The following is a 15,692-nucleotide window of genomic DNA, read 5'->3' as shown; positions in this document are numbered from 1 at the left end:
AGCCTGCAGCAGAAGCAGCACTCACTCACCTTCTCGTTGTTGACAGTGGCCCAGGGGGCATCTCTCACCACAAAGCCCTTGGATGGGGCCTTGGACTCTTCGTGTGAGGAGGGCTTCATATACACCTGCATCGCCTCGTTGTCCACCACATCCGCAAGCTGCAGTAACACAACCAATAAGGGGGGATCTGGATAGCTCCCCAAACTGGTATAACATGCCCACCCTCTATCTCACCATGCTGCAACCTGTTCAAGCTCACCAGCTGTTCTACAATGACTGAATACAGTGTTTCAGCACTAATCTGAGGGCCACAACTCCTAACTGGTGCAAGCTGCTGCAAGGCAAGCACGTGCACACCCTGGGTTGTCCCAGCATTCTCATTCACTCCTGGACAGTGGGGGCAGTCCATCTGGTTTGAGGGGGCTGACTGTCACCTGCATAGGGCTTAAGTTCTCCAAAGCAGTGGAAGAAAATACCACTTCTTGGTATTTTCTGAGTATATGTCTAAGATATATATAGAAGTATGTATCTTCTTGGTATATGTCTGAGATAATTCAGACATTCAACTCTGTGGCAGGAGAAATTCTTGCTAAGCCCCCCCCAGATTTGCTGAACGCTTACATATTCCTCCTCCAAGTTCAGGATGTGATCGATAGCTTCTTCCACGTTCTCAGGGAGTCCTGTCACGGTCACACAGTTGGGGTCAGGAGCTCCACTCTGGGGAAAGCGAATATCCACCTGCAACAAAAGAAACAGGACAGGACTTACACCTGAACATCTGGAATGCCACAGACTCCCCATGACCCTCATCATTAAGATTCACAGACCACTGTCTGTTCACAGGCACGGGTCTGTTTAGGACCTCCATAGCTCAGACACCAGGGGGTGAGCAGGAAAATACCCGCCCCAAAGCTTGTCCAGTTTGCTGTGAAGGAAAGCAGAACAGTCTTTCGAGCATCCCCTGCTGCTCTCACTCCCAGAGGCTCGCTGCTCTCTGGGCAGCTCCTGCAGCAGAAGCAGGAGAGTGGCTGCATTTCCAGACAGTGTCCTTGCACTGTTACAAGCATTTTCACCACCAAGCCACCATCAGCATGAAGCACAATGAGCTTTTTGTGTCTGGCAGAGTAATCCTGGGCCAGGTGAATAGAGCCAAGCACAGTGGTGTGGAAACGGGTGGTGCAGTGTGGATGATCTACCTTCCAGGGGTTTGGTTTGTCCTAGTTCTTAGTTGTTTTCAGACTGGTGCTGGGGGAGAATATTAAGCTGTGGGAGCTCTCCTTGCTATATTGCCTTTGTCTGGAGACCATGCAGGCGGCGCTATTTTTGGGGAATGGTTTTTTTTTTGGTTCTTGGTGGTGAATGCCCTACCCCCTTTTGTGGGTAGGGCAACTTCTTTATATATAATTTTTGCTATTAATACTGCTGTTGTTATTGTGATTTTAGTACATTATTATTTCAACTAATAATCTCTCCTTACTGTCCCTTCATTATCGGAAGGGGGAGGGGAAAGGGAGTGGCTTAGTTGGACTTTAGTTCCCTACTGGTTGTTAAAACCAGCACAACCCCAGGGACTGTGCTCTCTCACAGCCTGCCTTTGAGAGGGGTGCTGCAAAGCTGCACAAGGCAGGACCAAACCCAAAGGCTGCTCATTTGGGAACCAAACAGCTTGTTTCAACAACTGAGTCCAGTTGAGATGCAAGTCTCCAAAACCCCATCCTTCTGGATTCACGTTCACTGCTGCCCCTGCAGTAAAACCTGCTGCTGATGCCACATTCTGGCAGGGTAGAGATTCCTGCCCTTCCCAGACCAGCCAACTTTGCCACATCCGGAGCCCTGAGAGTATCCCCTGATTCCCAAAGTCAAGGGAATCAACAGTGGCCTAAAGGAAATCCAAAGGAATTCCTTGAATTAAGCTCAAGTAGCTGAGGAGGCCTGGGCACAGCCTCCTCACAGAGACCCCAGCAAGAGACCTGGCTGCCCACTTTAGTAATCAGAGTAGATGACATAACCACCTCCTCCTGTCTCTGAAGACCAGCTGGGACTGCAAGAAACCCAACAAAAGAGCTGCAGAGAGGGACACAGCTCAGTGCTACTTGCAGGGCTAATCCAGAGCAACAAGGAAGCATTCTCAGGTTCCTCTTCTGGCTGGGTTCCAGCAAAACAGGAAAAGCTCCCAGCCTGGCTCTCAGAGGAGTGTGACTCAGAGTTGAGGTAGTGTGGGGATGCTTCAGCTGGTGTCTGGATGTGGTGTCCAGACAGCCCAGATATCCTGAGCATACCAGGGTGCCATGGCCCAGGGATGCTGCTCGTATGCTGGTGGGAACACAGCTGGAGGTGAGCAGGGCAGCACTGGCTTTCTTTTGTGTCTGCTGCAGCTGAAGGTGCTCAACAGGCACAAGACCACAAGATGTGAGCCTCAGGCTCCTGAATTCAGCACCAAGCTGGTACCAAGCTCTTCACACAGGAGCAAGTGGCCACCCAGGTCCAGCCTGACCTGTGCTGCATCGCCCCACCGCTCACCTTGAACTCATCCATGATTTTGCGGATGGCTTTACCACGTGCGCCGATGATGCGTGCGTGAACACGATGGTCCAGAGTCACATCCTCAGACACCATCTGCTCCAGCTCCCCAACGATCTTCATGATGGCATCCCGGGCAGCCTCGGCGTTCTTCTCATAGCCAGTGATGGTGATCTGGTCTTGGGCCTGGGGCACAGGGACATGTGTTGAGAGATCAGGCTCATAAGCAATGGAGCAAGCCCTCTCTCTGCTAATCCCATTTACCATCCACCTTATCCAAGGGCAGTGGAGAGAGTTCAGAGCTCTCGAGAAGATGCTCAGAGACAACCACCAGCCATCCTTGTACTACCTCTGATGTCTCACCTGGCTTTCATCATCCTTGTCAGGGAACTGGATGTTGACCTCATGCTCTGTGCGTATCTGGGTGATCACTGCTCCCTTCCGCCCAATGATTTTAGGGTGATACTTGGGATCCACAGTGACTGTCAGCTTGAAGCTTCGCAAGGCCTGGAACAGGAGAAGCAGAGTGAGAGCAGGGAACACACCATGGCTGGTCCAGTGACATCCACTTAAGTCCCAGCATTTCCTTCTGACTTCTGAGATGCCTGGAACATAATCTGCAGCACCACTGCTTACGTGTACACGGTTACAGAAGAGCGCCCAAGCTATCTGCTGGGACCTTGTGCTTTCACTAAGTTCAGCTGGAAACTACAAACAGCAAACAACCACCCAACTCATCCCTCACCTATTTATTCAGAGCTGTGATAAGGATTCAGCGAGGACAGGTACAGAGAGACTCCCAGCACAGTGAGATTCCTACCCAGCAGTGTCTCGAAGGCACGTGAAGGTGAGAGAGACTCCGACAGTCCAAAGTTACATCCCCAAACTCTCCCATTAGTTCGTGTTAAATGAGTTACCTTTGGTTAACTCACTTAACACCCACAGAACATCTAAGGGTGGTCTTAAAAGGTGAGGGGTTCCAGGAGTCTGTGCCCAGAGGCTGAAGCCCTGCTTGTCTGGAAGGAAGAAGGACAGGCACAGGCCTTACCCGATCCTCTTGTTCAGCTTGCAGCTCCTTCACTCGTTCCAGCAGCCCGGCCTTGGCACGGTCCAGGTTGGTAGCCAGCCCAGTGATGGTGATGATATCTGACTGCAGCTCAGGAGCAGGCACCTGGATGTTCACCTGAGTAACAAGTAGTGATTATAATTTTGTATCACTGCTTGTTCTGTATCACTTGTGATGCCTCTCACTGCAGGTTGGCATCTCACTGGTCTCCCCTGCCACCAAGACCAGCTCCCACCCAGGCAGCCTAAAAACCACAGAATGGTTCAGGTTGGAAAGGACCTCTGGAGGTCATCAAGCTAGGGTACCCAGAGTCAGTTGCCTGGGACCATTTCTAGACGGTTTTTGAAGAGAACTCTCTTTTTTCAGCCATTATCAGGCTGCTTTGCTGCAGGGCTTAAGTCCCCAGCAGTCCCTGTACCAGCCCAGAGAGGCCAGAAAACAAATACACGTTCAATAGCACTGTCTGCAGCCAACATGCACCAGCTCTGGGAGCTCCTGTTGGCTCTGGAGAATTCTCCTAAATGGGCAGGCACAGCTGTTTCCCATGGCCCAGGAGGAAAACAATTCTCACACTGGTGAGGAATCCCTGCAGATGCCAAACAAGTCATGCAACACTCACGACACCAACACTGATCATACAGCTTCAGCACAAAACCTGCTGAGCCCTGGAGCCAGGGACCAAATCACACAGGGATCATTTTCCTACTACGGAGCCTGGGTTCCACGGTCAAGCTGTGACAGACCTGAGTATGTTGCAAGTGACTGTCACCACCCTAAATGTGGTCACTCAGAGGTTCTCCAGGATAAAGGGGAACAACTTACTTCAAACTCATCCATCATTTTGCGGATCCCGCTTCCTTTCTGGCCAATGATGTAACGGTGAAGATCAAAGGGAACTTCCACCTCAATGGTGACAGGAACCAGAGCCTGCAGGGGATGGAGCACAGTTTACCAGTGAAAAGACTTCTCCTGTCTCCCAGCTTGCTGTATACTTGCCCAAAAGAACATGTTGCTGAACTGAGGTACATTCCCCCGTAGTCAGGATACAAACTCTACAGGAAGAGAGAACAGCTGGGAACACCAAGACGACCTGTTGTGTATTGAAGCATGTTTTCCAAACAAGCAATCTGAAACCCAACCTGGGGGACAGGCTATTTTCATATCCTTGGCATTTTCCAAGTCTAGCAGAGACTTGGAAAACATAACTAAAAGAGCGTGGCAAGATCTGCTAAAGCTGGAATGATTCAGCCTCAGTCAAACTCCTCCTCATTCCAGCTGTGCTCCATAAAACAAGCATGTCATACTTCTATGGCAAATAGCTTGGGGCTGCCTACAAGCTCTAGCAATTGTAAGGTCATGCAAGGTATACTGTGACTGAAGTCGCCAGGTTAAGTCACAGAGCAAAGGGGCTTCCCTTGAGTGGTGCAGACCCCCTCTACAGCCAGCATCACTGACCACCTGCACTGCACCCTGCACTGACCAGCTTTTACTACCACCACCAAAGCTCACATCCAGGCATCACTATCTAAACAGGGTAAGGGGCTGAGAAAGCCACACACCTGCAGTGCCTCCTTTGCTGCCTCACACTTCTCCCTGCGGCCAGAGATGATGATGATATCACACTTCTTCGGAGAGCTGGGATCTGTGTCCTTCCCGTCCTTGCCTTCTCCACCTTCCTCACCGTTTTCCTGCACAGCTGGATCTGCAACAGGAGCTGGAAACATGGAAAGTCTTGTGTTCAATGCACAGAGCCCCCTCTCTGCTTTCATCCCCCCACCTTCAGATCCTCAGGCTCAGCCAGCAGCGAGAGCTCAGAGAGGCCTTGGTAACCTCGTAGAGCCCTTTTTGTTGGGGTAGATCCTCGTACTCCCTGCACTCTGCAGTGACAACACATCCACAACACCCAGGTCTGTGGTTTGACCTCCTAAAAGTGTCCCCTCTTCCCAAGAGGGCAAGGTTGATGCTAAGCCCAGATTCAAGGACACTGCAGGAACACCAGGGATCAGTTCTCCATAGATTTTAAATAGAACATGTCAACTGGTATGGAGTGCTGGCACACTACACTTATTTGATCATCCCAACTAGCACGTGAACATGTATCCATAGGTATACCTGGGTTCTCCTCCCTGTCAGGGAATTTGATCTGGACACCATAGTCCCGGGTGATCTGCTGGATCCGGGATCCTTTGGGGCCCATAATGGAGCGGTGGAACTTTTGTGGGATGGTGCATTCGATTGTCACTTGAGCTTCCTGTGGGAAAGCAGAGTTGCTCTACTGTGATGTAGCCTCTTTCACACCAGAAAACAGGATTATTGTGCATGGTGAAATCCAAAATGGACAGAGGGGAGTCAGAAGATGGTCAGAGGAGGCAATTCCTTCACATAGCATTGCCATTTTGGAGCCAGCTGCCACTGCCCAGGCTGCAGACCCTATATGTTGACAGCAAAGGTTCAAATCCCAGAACTACCACAGGACTTGTTCTCATAAAGCTTGGCCACACAGCAGGTTCAAGGAGGACACTGCTGAAGCAACAAAGTACAGAAGAAACAGTTTTTCTGTGACATACCAGGTCCTCGATGATCTCCTGGATGCGTTTCTTGGCTGCCTCCACACAATCCTTGGCTCCCTTGAGGGTGACTTTATCACTCTGGGTGCCGGAGCGTGGGAAGCTGACCATCACACCACCATATTCATCTGCAATCTCACGCAGAACTTGTCCTCTCCGGATGACAAAGTGGCGGTGGTGCTTGGGGTCAACCACCATGGAGTCCTCAACCACGTTATCCTGCCAACAGATGACAGCTAGTCAGCCCTGCCTGTCCTGGTGATAAGCATGAGATGGCTGCACTCAACAGCAATCACCTTACAACCTCACCCCAAAAAGGAACAACAAGAATGATCTTCCTGAGCTCCCTTGAAGGGCAGCAAATGGTTTCAGGCAAGCAGGTCCTCCACACTGACTTGGTACATTTTGCTACAGTGAGAGGAAGGAATGTAGAAAAAGTAGATCATACCAAGTTCTTGATGAGGGCCTCCAACTCCTTCTGTGCCTCTTTGACAGCCTCCTCTGTTCCCATGATAGTGATCAGCTCCTGATCTTTGTCCTCAGAGGTGGGGAAGATGATGCGGGCCCCAGTATTGTCTCGCACCTTACGTATGTTGCCACCACCCTTACCGATAAGGAACTTGTGGTACTCTGGCTTTGCACGGAGGTCCACGGTGTAACTCTTTGTTTGCTGAAAGGAGCCAGAGACCCGTGGAGCATGTCAATATATAGAAAATACCCACCAGCATCCACAATCAGCATGTGGGAATGTTACCCACACCCACATACAGAGTGTTGCAAGAGCAAGGTGGATGCAGAGTGCTTTTGAAGTAAAAAAGGTAAACAATGTCTTAGATTAAAAACACTACCCTAAAGATGTTCTCAGGGCTGAAAATCTAACTGTACACTCAGCACGACCAGTGAAAATACAAGCAGAGGCTTCCCTAGAAGCCTGGTTTGACCCTCACGCAAGGCAGTACAACCATTTGCTAAGTGACTGCTGCAAACCAGGCCACAGAGGCAACCACCCAATTCACATGGGGAACATGTTCACATGCTGACCCTAGACAGGGGCTTTTGGCATTAAAATGACCAGTCAGTCAGTCAGTCAGCCACAACTCCAAGCAACATCTTGTACTCTGAAGTTCTCAAACCTGCATACATGTAGTGAAATGGAAGAACTGGAGCTGAAATTCAGAGATCAAGAAAAAAGTGAAGGACATCTGCAGAAGCTGTTTTGGAGAAATGTGGATACCCAAGTGCATTCAAGTCACAAGAGCAGAGAGCCTTAACTCTTTAAGTGTGTTGCCAGCCTGGGCAGAGAAGCATTACAGCCAGTTCTTCTATCCATGAGGGGCAGAAGAGCCTTGTCCAATCTGTACTCAAATCCCTCAAAAGAGGATTTGTCTGTCTGGTGCTAGAGGCTTCCCAGCAAGCAGAGTGAGTCACTTCAAGCCCCCAAAAGAAACAGCTGGCCAAACCAACCTGCTCCTTCCCCTATGAGACAAGGCTCACCTTCTCCTCTGCCAGATGCAGCAGCTGTTTCTTGGCTTTCTCCACATCCTGGGCCGGGCCCCTGATGGTCACGGTGTCACTCCCAGAGCCCTCGGTGGGGAAGTGGATGTGGACTCCACCACACTCCTCCATGATGGAGCGGATGAAGCGGCCTTTGGCGCCAATGAGGGAATTGTGCAGTTTGGAAGGAATGGAGACCTCCACTTCTGTGATGTTGGCCTAAGGGAGGACAGTATGGGGTGTTAGTCTAGCTGCAGCAATGTGTTTGCACCCACTCTGCTTTCCCTCTAATTCCATTGCCAGGAGCTTTGCAGGAGCTGTGTGTAAGAAATGCCTGACCAGAGGGAATTGAGACTGGCCGCTCCTAACACACGAGCAGCCACAAACTTCAGTTGAAGTGTCAAGAACACACTGACACCCACATTTGTCTCCTCCCTGCCCACCCCCACTACAGGCACTTCTATATTTATATCTCCTATATTTATATTTTCATGTCCCTCATCTGTCACAGGCCAGCTGTTTCACTTACCAGTTCCTTCTGGATAGCCAGAATTCTGTGGCGAGCAGCCTCACAGTTTGCTCTCTTGCCTGTGATAACAATTGTCTCTGAGTTACTGTTCTCTGCCGGGAGATCAATTTTGGTGTTGCTTTCTTCACGGATCTGCCACAAAAAAAAACCCCAAAAAAATCATTTGAGAGGTGTCCTATGTTGGAAAAAAAGGCCTTGGAGGTTTCTTCATTTTACATTACCAATGAGCAGGAGAGACCTCGCTGCAGGCAGTGACCACAATAGGCACTGGAGACAGGAAAGATCTCTTACCTTCTTGATGTTGGCACCTCCTTTCCCTATGATATTCTTGTGGAATTGTTTGAAGATGGGAACAGAGATAGAAAAGCTGTTTTCAACCTAAGGGAGAAAGGAAGGGAGAATTGAAGATTACACTGTCATGGCAAGCGAGGCACCATCCCAGGAATTTGATAAACAAGCTTTTGACAACAGGCTTAGACCCAAGGAATTCTCTGTACAAGAGACTTGCATGAATAAGCAAAGGCAGGTACCTTCTCCTATGCTCTTATATAACAAGTATTACCCACCTGCCCCCATCCAGATAGAACAATGTCCTCAGCTCCCTCATCTTGAAGTATGTCAGCCCTAGCCAAGCTACTACAATTTGCTCTAATTCAGAGTTATCCAGACATGGGGGAGAGAACAGCAGGTTGAAGTTGCCCTCACCAGGTCTGCCACCATCTTTTGCATGTACTTGGTGCACTTCTCCACCTCGTTTTTGGGACCTCTGAGTTGGACGATGTCACTCTTGTGTGCAGGGTCTGGGAAGTTGATGATAACCTGCAGGAGATGGTCATTTAGAGTCAACTCAAACAAATGCAAGAACTGTGTCAGACATGTGCACATTCCCTTTTCCTTCTGGAAGAGGGTAACCATGTTAGCAGTCTCTGGCCAAAAGAACCATCTTTTCAAACACATTAGATGTAGGAGCAGACACATATTAGCTACACATTTCTCATACTTACAGAGACACTAAATTTATGACTTTAGTGACAATGTGTCTACTACCCAAGCAGAAAACATCCTCTCTGGATTCCCTACCTCCTAGAAAGCCTTACCTCTGGGAATTTCTCCCGGATTTCCCGGATCCGCTCACCCTTCTGCCCAATGATGGTCCGGTGAAACTTCTGCTCAATGATTAGGTCCTTGGTGCGTTCATTTTCCTGAGGAGAAGAGAGTTTACATGGAGTGTTCAGCAGGAGAGCCTAATTGTAAACACATAATTGTAAACACCAGTGTGCTGCCTGACAGATTGTCCCTCTTTTCTCCTCCAGACATAATTCACTCTAGGTTGATAGAAAAGGGGATCCAAGGGAATAGAGGAACTTGCATTTGTCATGAGATCCAAGTGCTCAGTAGGCTAGGGACACACACCTGCACCAGAAGGTTAGTAGGGAACATAAGAGTCCAAACCCTGAGGCCTCCCAGGCAATCACATCCCACTAACCATACGGGAAGCGAGTTCCAGCAGCTCTTTCTTGGCCTGTTGGACCCCCTGTGGGTCTCCTTCAATTCTGATCAGGTTGCTCTTCTCATTGTCCGGGGGAATGCGCACTGACACCTTGTAGAGGTCCTTAATCCTGTTAACTGCAAGGCAAAGGCTGTGGTGACACACTCTGCTAGGCCAAAATTTGGAAGCAAGGCACCTTGACTATCACTGCTTAGAGGCTGTTTAAGAAGTAAATCAGCCTCTGAGGAGAAGCAAGAGCAGTGGGGTTGAACCAGGGGAAAATGCCTCTTCACCCTGAGGTTCAGCGAGAGCAGATCCATGCCATACAAGAATCTGTACAAGTAAATACTGTAGCATCTAGTTCAGCTGCCAGAGTGAGGCATCTGTTTCTTCCCCAAACAGCACCACATTTACACCAGAACATGCTCACGCATTTCCAATCCCAAAGTCTTTTTTGGGGAGAAACTCACCAAGCAGATTTTGATCACCTCCAATTAACCGCTAAAATACAATTCATATAGATGGACTTGGAAAAAAAGAGAAAAGAGAATTCTCCAATCCAACTCTCCCCCCAAAAAATTCCTCCAGGACATGGCAAAGCAATCTGTTCAACTTTCTAAGACACTTCACACATGCCAAGGCCTCACTGCCCATTCATCTCCTTGTCCTAATGTCACTCCAGAGGAGCAGAGGACAGCACCCTGGATGAGCTGCAGAGCCACGATATGATCGACTAAACACAGAAAGTCCAAACACAGGAAGGATTAGAAAGGCATCCCACTTACTGTTAGCTCCACTCTTGCCAATGAGGTGTCGGTGAAATTTGTGGTCTACGTTGATTTCTGCATAATCCATCCGGTTGATCTACAAAGAATTGAACAGGGCTAGGTAGGGCAGGCCCCCTCTGCTGCTGTTTGTGCCCGATGTGACTGCCCACTGCCAGTGCTGCAGCCAGCTACAATCATTCCTCCCTGCTGTTGAGCAGAGCAGAACACTCCTCTGGTTTGAGCTGAGAGCACCATGCTTATATAACATTTTAAGGGACTTAAATGCTTCTCCACCTGTGACTGAAAGAGAATCCTTCCTTCTCTGCATCAAAAGACTTAAGATGTACTGCTGATTTTTTAAGAATGCTATGGACAAGCTTCATAACCAAGGGTTTTGCTCATCTGCCACACCACTTGCCTTCTGCAAGGTCTGTTAAGCCTGTCAAGATACCCTGCACATGGGATCTATGCTTCATCTGTACTCTGTTGCCCCATCTTTCCCCACTTTCTTTTTACATACTAGAACTAGTACCACCAACTTACCAGATCCTTGACCATGACTTCAATCTGTTCCTGAGCCACATTCACATCTTCTGTAGGTCCTTCCAAAGTGATTTTGTCTTCTCCTTCAGTGAATTCAATGTGAACCTTGAGACACAAAGCAAGGAAACCCATAAGAATTTTCCAAGACACAAGATAGGCCAATGCAGTCAGTCAGGCCCACACCATCAATCTCTGCCACTAAGGGTACACACATCATTCCCATGATTTCACAAGTAGGGTACTTACAATTCTGGTCATATCACAGTGTCTAGATCATAAGGCTTTGGTGCTGTCCTGGAGACTGCAAGGGCTTTGGAGAAGTTCCTCATCTAACCTTTCCCTAGATACCAACTAACTCACCAGGGAGAAGCCTCATTGAAATCAGCATTTGCAGGTATCCTACTACATCAGTTCTCCAAATAGTACTACATAAGGCTTCCTCTGAAGGACTCAACCCTTAAGAGTAAAATAGGATGAATAGTGTTTGAGGCAACAGAAGTTCACAGCTCATCTTAATACTATAAGATTAGTGTAATTTCCTCGGTTTTATCCATGCTAGAACACATTTCTCTCTCCTACAAGGAGCGATCTGGACTAAGCCATATTCTGCTTCAGTGGGTGCTAAGCTAATAGCTCATCCATACCTTTGGCATCTGCTGAGTTATTTTGGCCAGGTTTTGTCCTTTCTTTCCAATGATGAAACGATGAAGCCAAGAGGGGGCTGAGACCGAGGAGACGGTAAAACTGTTGGCCTAAGAGACAGAGAAGCTGTTTGATGGACAGACTGGAAGAGGCTTCCACAAAAATTCCATTCCAACTCTCATGTCGCACCCCCAGTATTGAGTTCTAAGCTGCATCTCTGACAGCACGACTGAGACTGACTGAGACCACCCCCCAACACCTGTCAGTGCCCACAAATGTGTCTTCATGGGGCTTTCAAAGGAGGTCTGTCAATACCTTTGCATAGACTTCAGTCAGTGCTTGCCCAAGCTTTTCAGGTTCGCCTCGCAGTATCACCGTCTCTGAGCTGCTGTCAGTGGGTGGGATCTCGACAGAGACTCCAGTTTTCTCCAAGATCTCCTGCAGGGAATTCCCCTTGGGGCCGATGACATACTTGTGCTGGGACTTCTTCACCTCCACTGCAATGGTAGTAGTCTTCTTTTTCTGTAGGAGCAGAGGCACTGGGGCATCAATCACAAGGGAGCAAGGAAGGACAAGAGTGAAAGGGAGAGACACAAGATGCAGTGAACCTCTGCACCCAGGAAAGAGCAAAGCAAAGGTGAACACAGGGATTCTGCAGTACCCTAGCATCTTTGGGACGCTGCCTACAGAAAGCCCTGTTCTCAAAAATTCACAGGTGAAGTATGAAAATTCTGTGTCAGCTCCCTGGGACACTACATGGAGGAGACCACATACACACTGCAGCCCTTGCACAATGCCCAGCTGTCCCCAGGCAGGGCGGTAACGCAACACTGGGTAGGCTATTAGGCTATAAGCTGATTATCTCTATTGAAATCCAGACTGGTATAAATACAGACCTAACCACGAGGGAAAACATATCAACAACCTACAACAAGGATATTCACAGCGAAGCTAGCTGTGGAAAATAAAATGGAATTCCCTCTTCAGCAACTTCTACTCGTGTAGCAACTTTGATACTGTCAGTTGGCCACACTGTAGCCTTCACACTTCCCTCCTTCCTTTGTAGCACCTGTGTGAACACGCCCAGAGAGCTCTTAGTGGTCTGCTAATTCCCATGACACAGAAAATCAGGAGATCTATCACCTCCCAGGCAGAATCACCCCAACTCCCACTCTGCTGAGCAAGAAAATGCTAAGACCTGGGTCCACGTACTGCAAGGGCTGCTGAGCAAGAATTGACACAAGGACGATGCAACTGAGGGATCCACAGAAGCAGAACAAGAAGGGAAGAGGGGCTGTGAGGGGGTGGGGGGAAGATGGGAAGCTTTATGGACCATCCATACCTTTTCCTCATAGATCTTCTTAACACGAGCCACAGCCTGAGCCAGCTGTTCCTTCTCTCCTGTGAAGACTATCTCTGTCTTGTTAACACTGGGTGGAGGAATGTTGATGCGCGTCCCCGTGTCCTGCATGAGCTCACTCACCAGCTTGTTGTAAGGGCCAGCAATAAAAGGGTGGTACACTTTCTCCACATCCAGCCGCTCCACGGCACGCTTATCCTGGAAGGGTCCAGAACAGATCTCAGTGGGAACTGATATCAATATTATCATCTCTGCCACACACAGTTAAATTCCCAACGCTGTCTTGCTTGACACTCTGGCCCCAAGCACCCTTTTCAGTTTGAAGGCTCCATCCCTTTCCATCTACAAATACTGCTGTTGCCGATTTATGATATTCACCTCTGTATTTATGATATTCACCTTCTGCCATATCTCAGCTGGCACCTACTGTGGTCACTTCAAAACATGAAACTGCTTATCTACTTCAGAGGTGGATGAAAGGGAGAACCAGGAGTTACAGAACCTGGCAGCAGTGTTCATACAGCCAGTGGCACGGTGTACGTCTCTGTTCAGACTAACAATCTAACAATATTAGCCACTGGCTGTGGCCATGGTGGCCACGAGCATCTAATATACCACGGAGAAGAAAAATGGCCATTTGGCTAATGACATGAGAGAGGTCACAGGACTGAAGTACCTGCTCAGCAGAGATAAGCAGGATCTCGTGTCGGGCCTTCTCAATCCCTTCTTTAGTGCCGGTGATCTTGATCTGGTTGCTGGGGTCATCCGGGCGGGGGATCTGGATTTTGGTTGCAGTTTTGAGCTCCAGGTCCTGCAGCTTCTCGCCATTCTTTCCAATGACAAAACGGTGGTGCTCCTTGGGGATGGCAACTGTCGCTGAAGCCTGCAACACAAGAGCCAAACATCTCAGAGAGCCCTTGCCTGCACAGGGAAAGCAAGTCATGTGCTGCTTAGTGGTACCACTGAGGAGCAAACACAATGCCTTCCAGCACATCCTGTGCAAGGACTGATATTATGCCAGAACAGCTGATCTTCAGTGCCTGTATTCCAGGAGTCTAAACCCCATTATTCCCTCAAAAGCCTTCTGTTTGTACAGGAGCAGTACTCTGAATTAGCAAAGGCCCTAAGGCACAGACGAGGAGGTGCCTATGCTCCAGTGTCTCACAGTCCCTCAGCACCAGAGAGAGACTGGGGTGATGGCTCTGGAGCAGTTTATCTGAACTCTGATATCTGCTGCCAAGACTACAGAGAACAAGACACAGTCTGACTCCTAGGAAACTGAAATTCAACACCAAAAACCCATTCCAGCAGGCAGACAGCTCAGAGATGCTTACCACTACTGAGTGCTAAGGTGTTTTCATTACAGCACATGCTGCTCCAGGGACTGCTTCAAGATGGTTCCTCTTGGAAAAGGGGGTCCCCAGAGCTTCTCTCAGTTTACCATTAAAGGGCTGGTTTGTAACAGGGATTCCTGACTTCTTCCCTTTTCACCAAGTTTTTACTGACCTAGTAGCTTAGGATTGCCATCATGCTCTTGGTCCCTCTGAATATGTAACTACTAACTAATTAGACACTTAAAATTCAAGCTACAACAGAAAATGAACAAATCAAATCAAAAAAAGATCACTCAGTGTGTTTCTTCAACTCTGTGTCCACGAACTGATGCCAGACAAGCCTAGAAGAAGTTGAAATACATACACACCTTTCAGATCCAGGGCCAGGGCAGTAGGAGGGATATTTGAGGACAGTGGGGTAGGGATCGGTGGCAGCACAACCTAAGCAATTATGCAGGGTTTGTCCCTTTCTTTTCCCTCTGGCAGGGTATGACACATGGGCTGAACAGCACTAAGCAGACAGGGTGTTAACTATTGCATTAACTACCTTGGGCATTACACTTTAAAACACACCATGACACCTGGCTGTGATATACCCTAACATGACCTACCATCTTGCTTATGAACTCAAGAATCTGAAGGTAAGAAATCAAAACCCACAGAACTGAAAAGAAAAGCAACTGAAACAAGGGGGGCTGCAACTGCTTACCAGCGTGGCTCGAGTTACACCACACAGAACCCTGATCAGAAGCTTTCAGCATTTGGCAGAACTCCCTCTTCTCTACTTTTCTTTCTCCCACCCCTCCATGTTCTCCTCTGAAGGACTTCAGAGAAAGCACCGGCCTGTTCTCACACACTGCAAGCTTTGTATGAGGGGCCTGCACTCCTGCCAGCACCAGCACCTCAGCACAAAGTCAGAGATTGCAGACTCCACCCTTCACGCAACACCATGGCCTGTAATTAGCTTTGAACCCTATTTTAAGTCTCATTTCCATTCCAAATTGCCAATTGTGTGCTTTTTTTTGTGGCAAAGCTGAATTAGTCATCTAATAATATCTCCTTGGCTTATAAGCACACATGCCCAAGGGTCTCAAAGCATTTTGGAGTCTTGGGGAAGAGCAAGGATGAAGTGAGAAACACTTAGCTGCCCTCACCTGAGTCTGCAGTCGAGCGACAATTTCCTTCCGAGCCTTCATGACTGCTTCCAGCTTGCCAGAGACCATGATAGAAAGGCCCTGGTCCTTTGCGAGAGACAGCTCCAGGTGAGCTCCTGTCTTCTGCATGATGTCAAGGCAGATCTTGGCCTGCTCGCCTTCTCCAAACTGATTCATGTCCTTGTATTTCCTCTCCTCCAGTGGCACATGAAACACCTGCACAGACA

The 15,692-nt window shown here is 48.7% G+C and overlaps 1 protein-coding gene across 8 annotated transcripts in view; it reads right to left on the bottom strand.

Moving 5' to 3' along the window:
• Window positions 1-15,692, bottom strand: part of HDLBP (high density lipoprotein binding protein) — a 39,189-nt gene that overhangs the window by 3,028 nt on the left and 20,469 nt on the right. For all 8 annotated transcript variants that reach the window (XM_064666835.1, XM_064666837.1, XM_064666843.1 and 5 more), the window contains exons 5-27: window positions 15,466-15,681; window positions 13,654-13,860; window positions 12,960-13,175; window positions 11,933-12,139; window positions 11,620-11,727; window positions 10,976-11,080; window positions 10,451-10,529; window positions 9,663-9,802; window positions 9,274-9,378; window positions 8,882-8,995; window positions 8,468-8,554; window positions 8,177-8,308; window positions 7,648-7,866; window positions 6,602-6,823; window positions 6,154-6,372; window positions 5,699-5,837; window positions 5,146-5,300; window positions 4,409-4,513; window positions 3,569-3,703; window positions 2,884-3,027; window positions 2,521-2,706; window positions 622-738; window positions 30-158 (exon numbers count right to left, since the gene is read on the bottom strand). In XM_064666835.1, the coding sequence (XP_064522905.1) occupies window positions 30-158; window positions 622-738; window positions 2,521-2,706; window positions 2,884-3,027; window positions 3,569-3,703; window positions 4,409-4,513; window positions 5,146-5,300; window positions 5,699-5,837; window positions 6,154-6,372; window positions 6,602-6,823; window positions 7,648-7,866; window positions 8,177-8,308; window positions 8,468-8,554; window positions 8,882-8,995; window positions 9,274-9,378; window positions 9,663-9,802; window positions 10,451-10,529; window positions 10,976-11,080; window positions 11,620-11,727; window positions 11,933-12,139; window positions 12,960-13,175; window positions 13,654-13,860; window positions 15,466-15,681 (3,486 nt within the window). The remainder of the gene's footprint in view (window positions 1-29; window positions 159-621; window positions 739-2,520; window positions 2,707-2,883; window positions 3,028-3,568; window positions 3,704-4,408; window positions 4,514-5,145; window positions 5,301-5,698; window positions 5,838-6,153; window positions 6,373-6,601; window positions 6,824-7,647; window positions 7,867-8,176; window positions 8,309-8,467; window positions 8,555-8,881; window positions 8,996-9,273; window positions 9,379-9,662; window positions 9,803-10,450; window positions 10,530-10,975; window positions 11,081-11,619; window positions 11,728-11,932; window positions 12,140-12,959; window positions 13,176-13,653; window positions 13,861-15,465; window positions 15,682-15,692) is intronic.

Source organism: Pseudopipra pipra, chromosome 10 (genome assembly GCF_036250125.1).
Source record: "Pseudopipra pipra isolate bDixPip1 chromosome 10, bDixPip1.hap1, whole genome shotgun sequence".
Classification (NCBI taxonomy): domain Eukaryota; kingdom Metazoa; phylum Chordata; class Aves; order Passeriformes; family Pipridae; genus Pseudopipra; species Pseudopipra pipra.
Note: the sequence above shows the minus strand (reverse complement) of the source record. Positions and strands in the feature narration are given on the sequence as shown.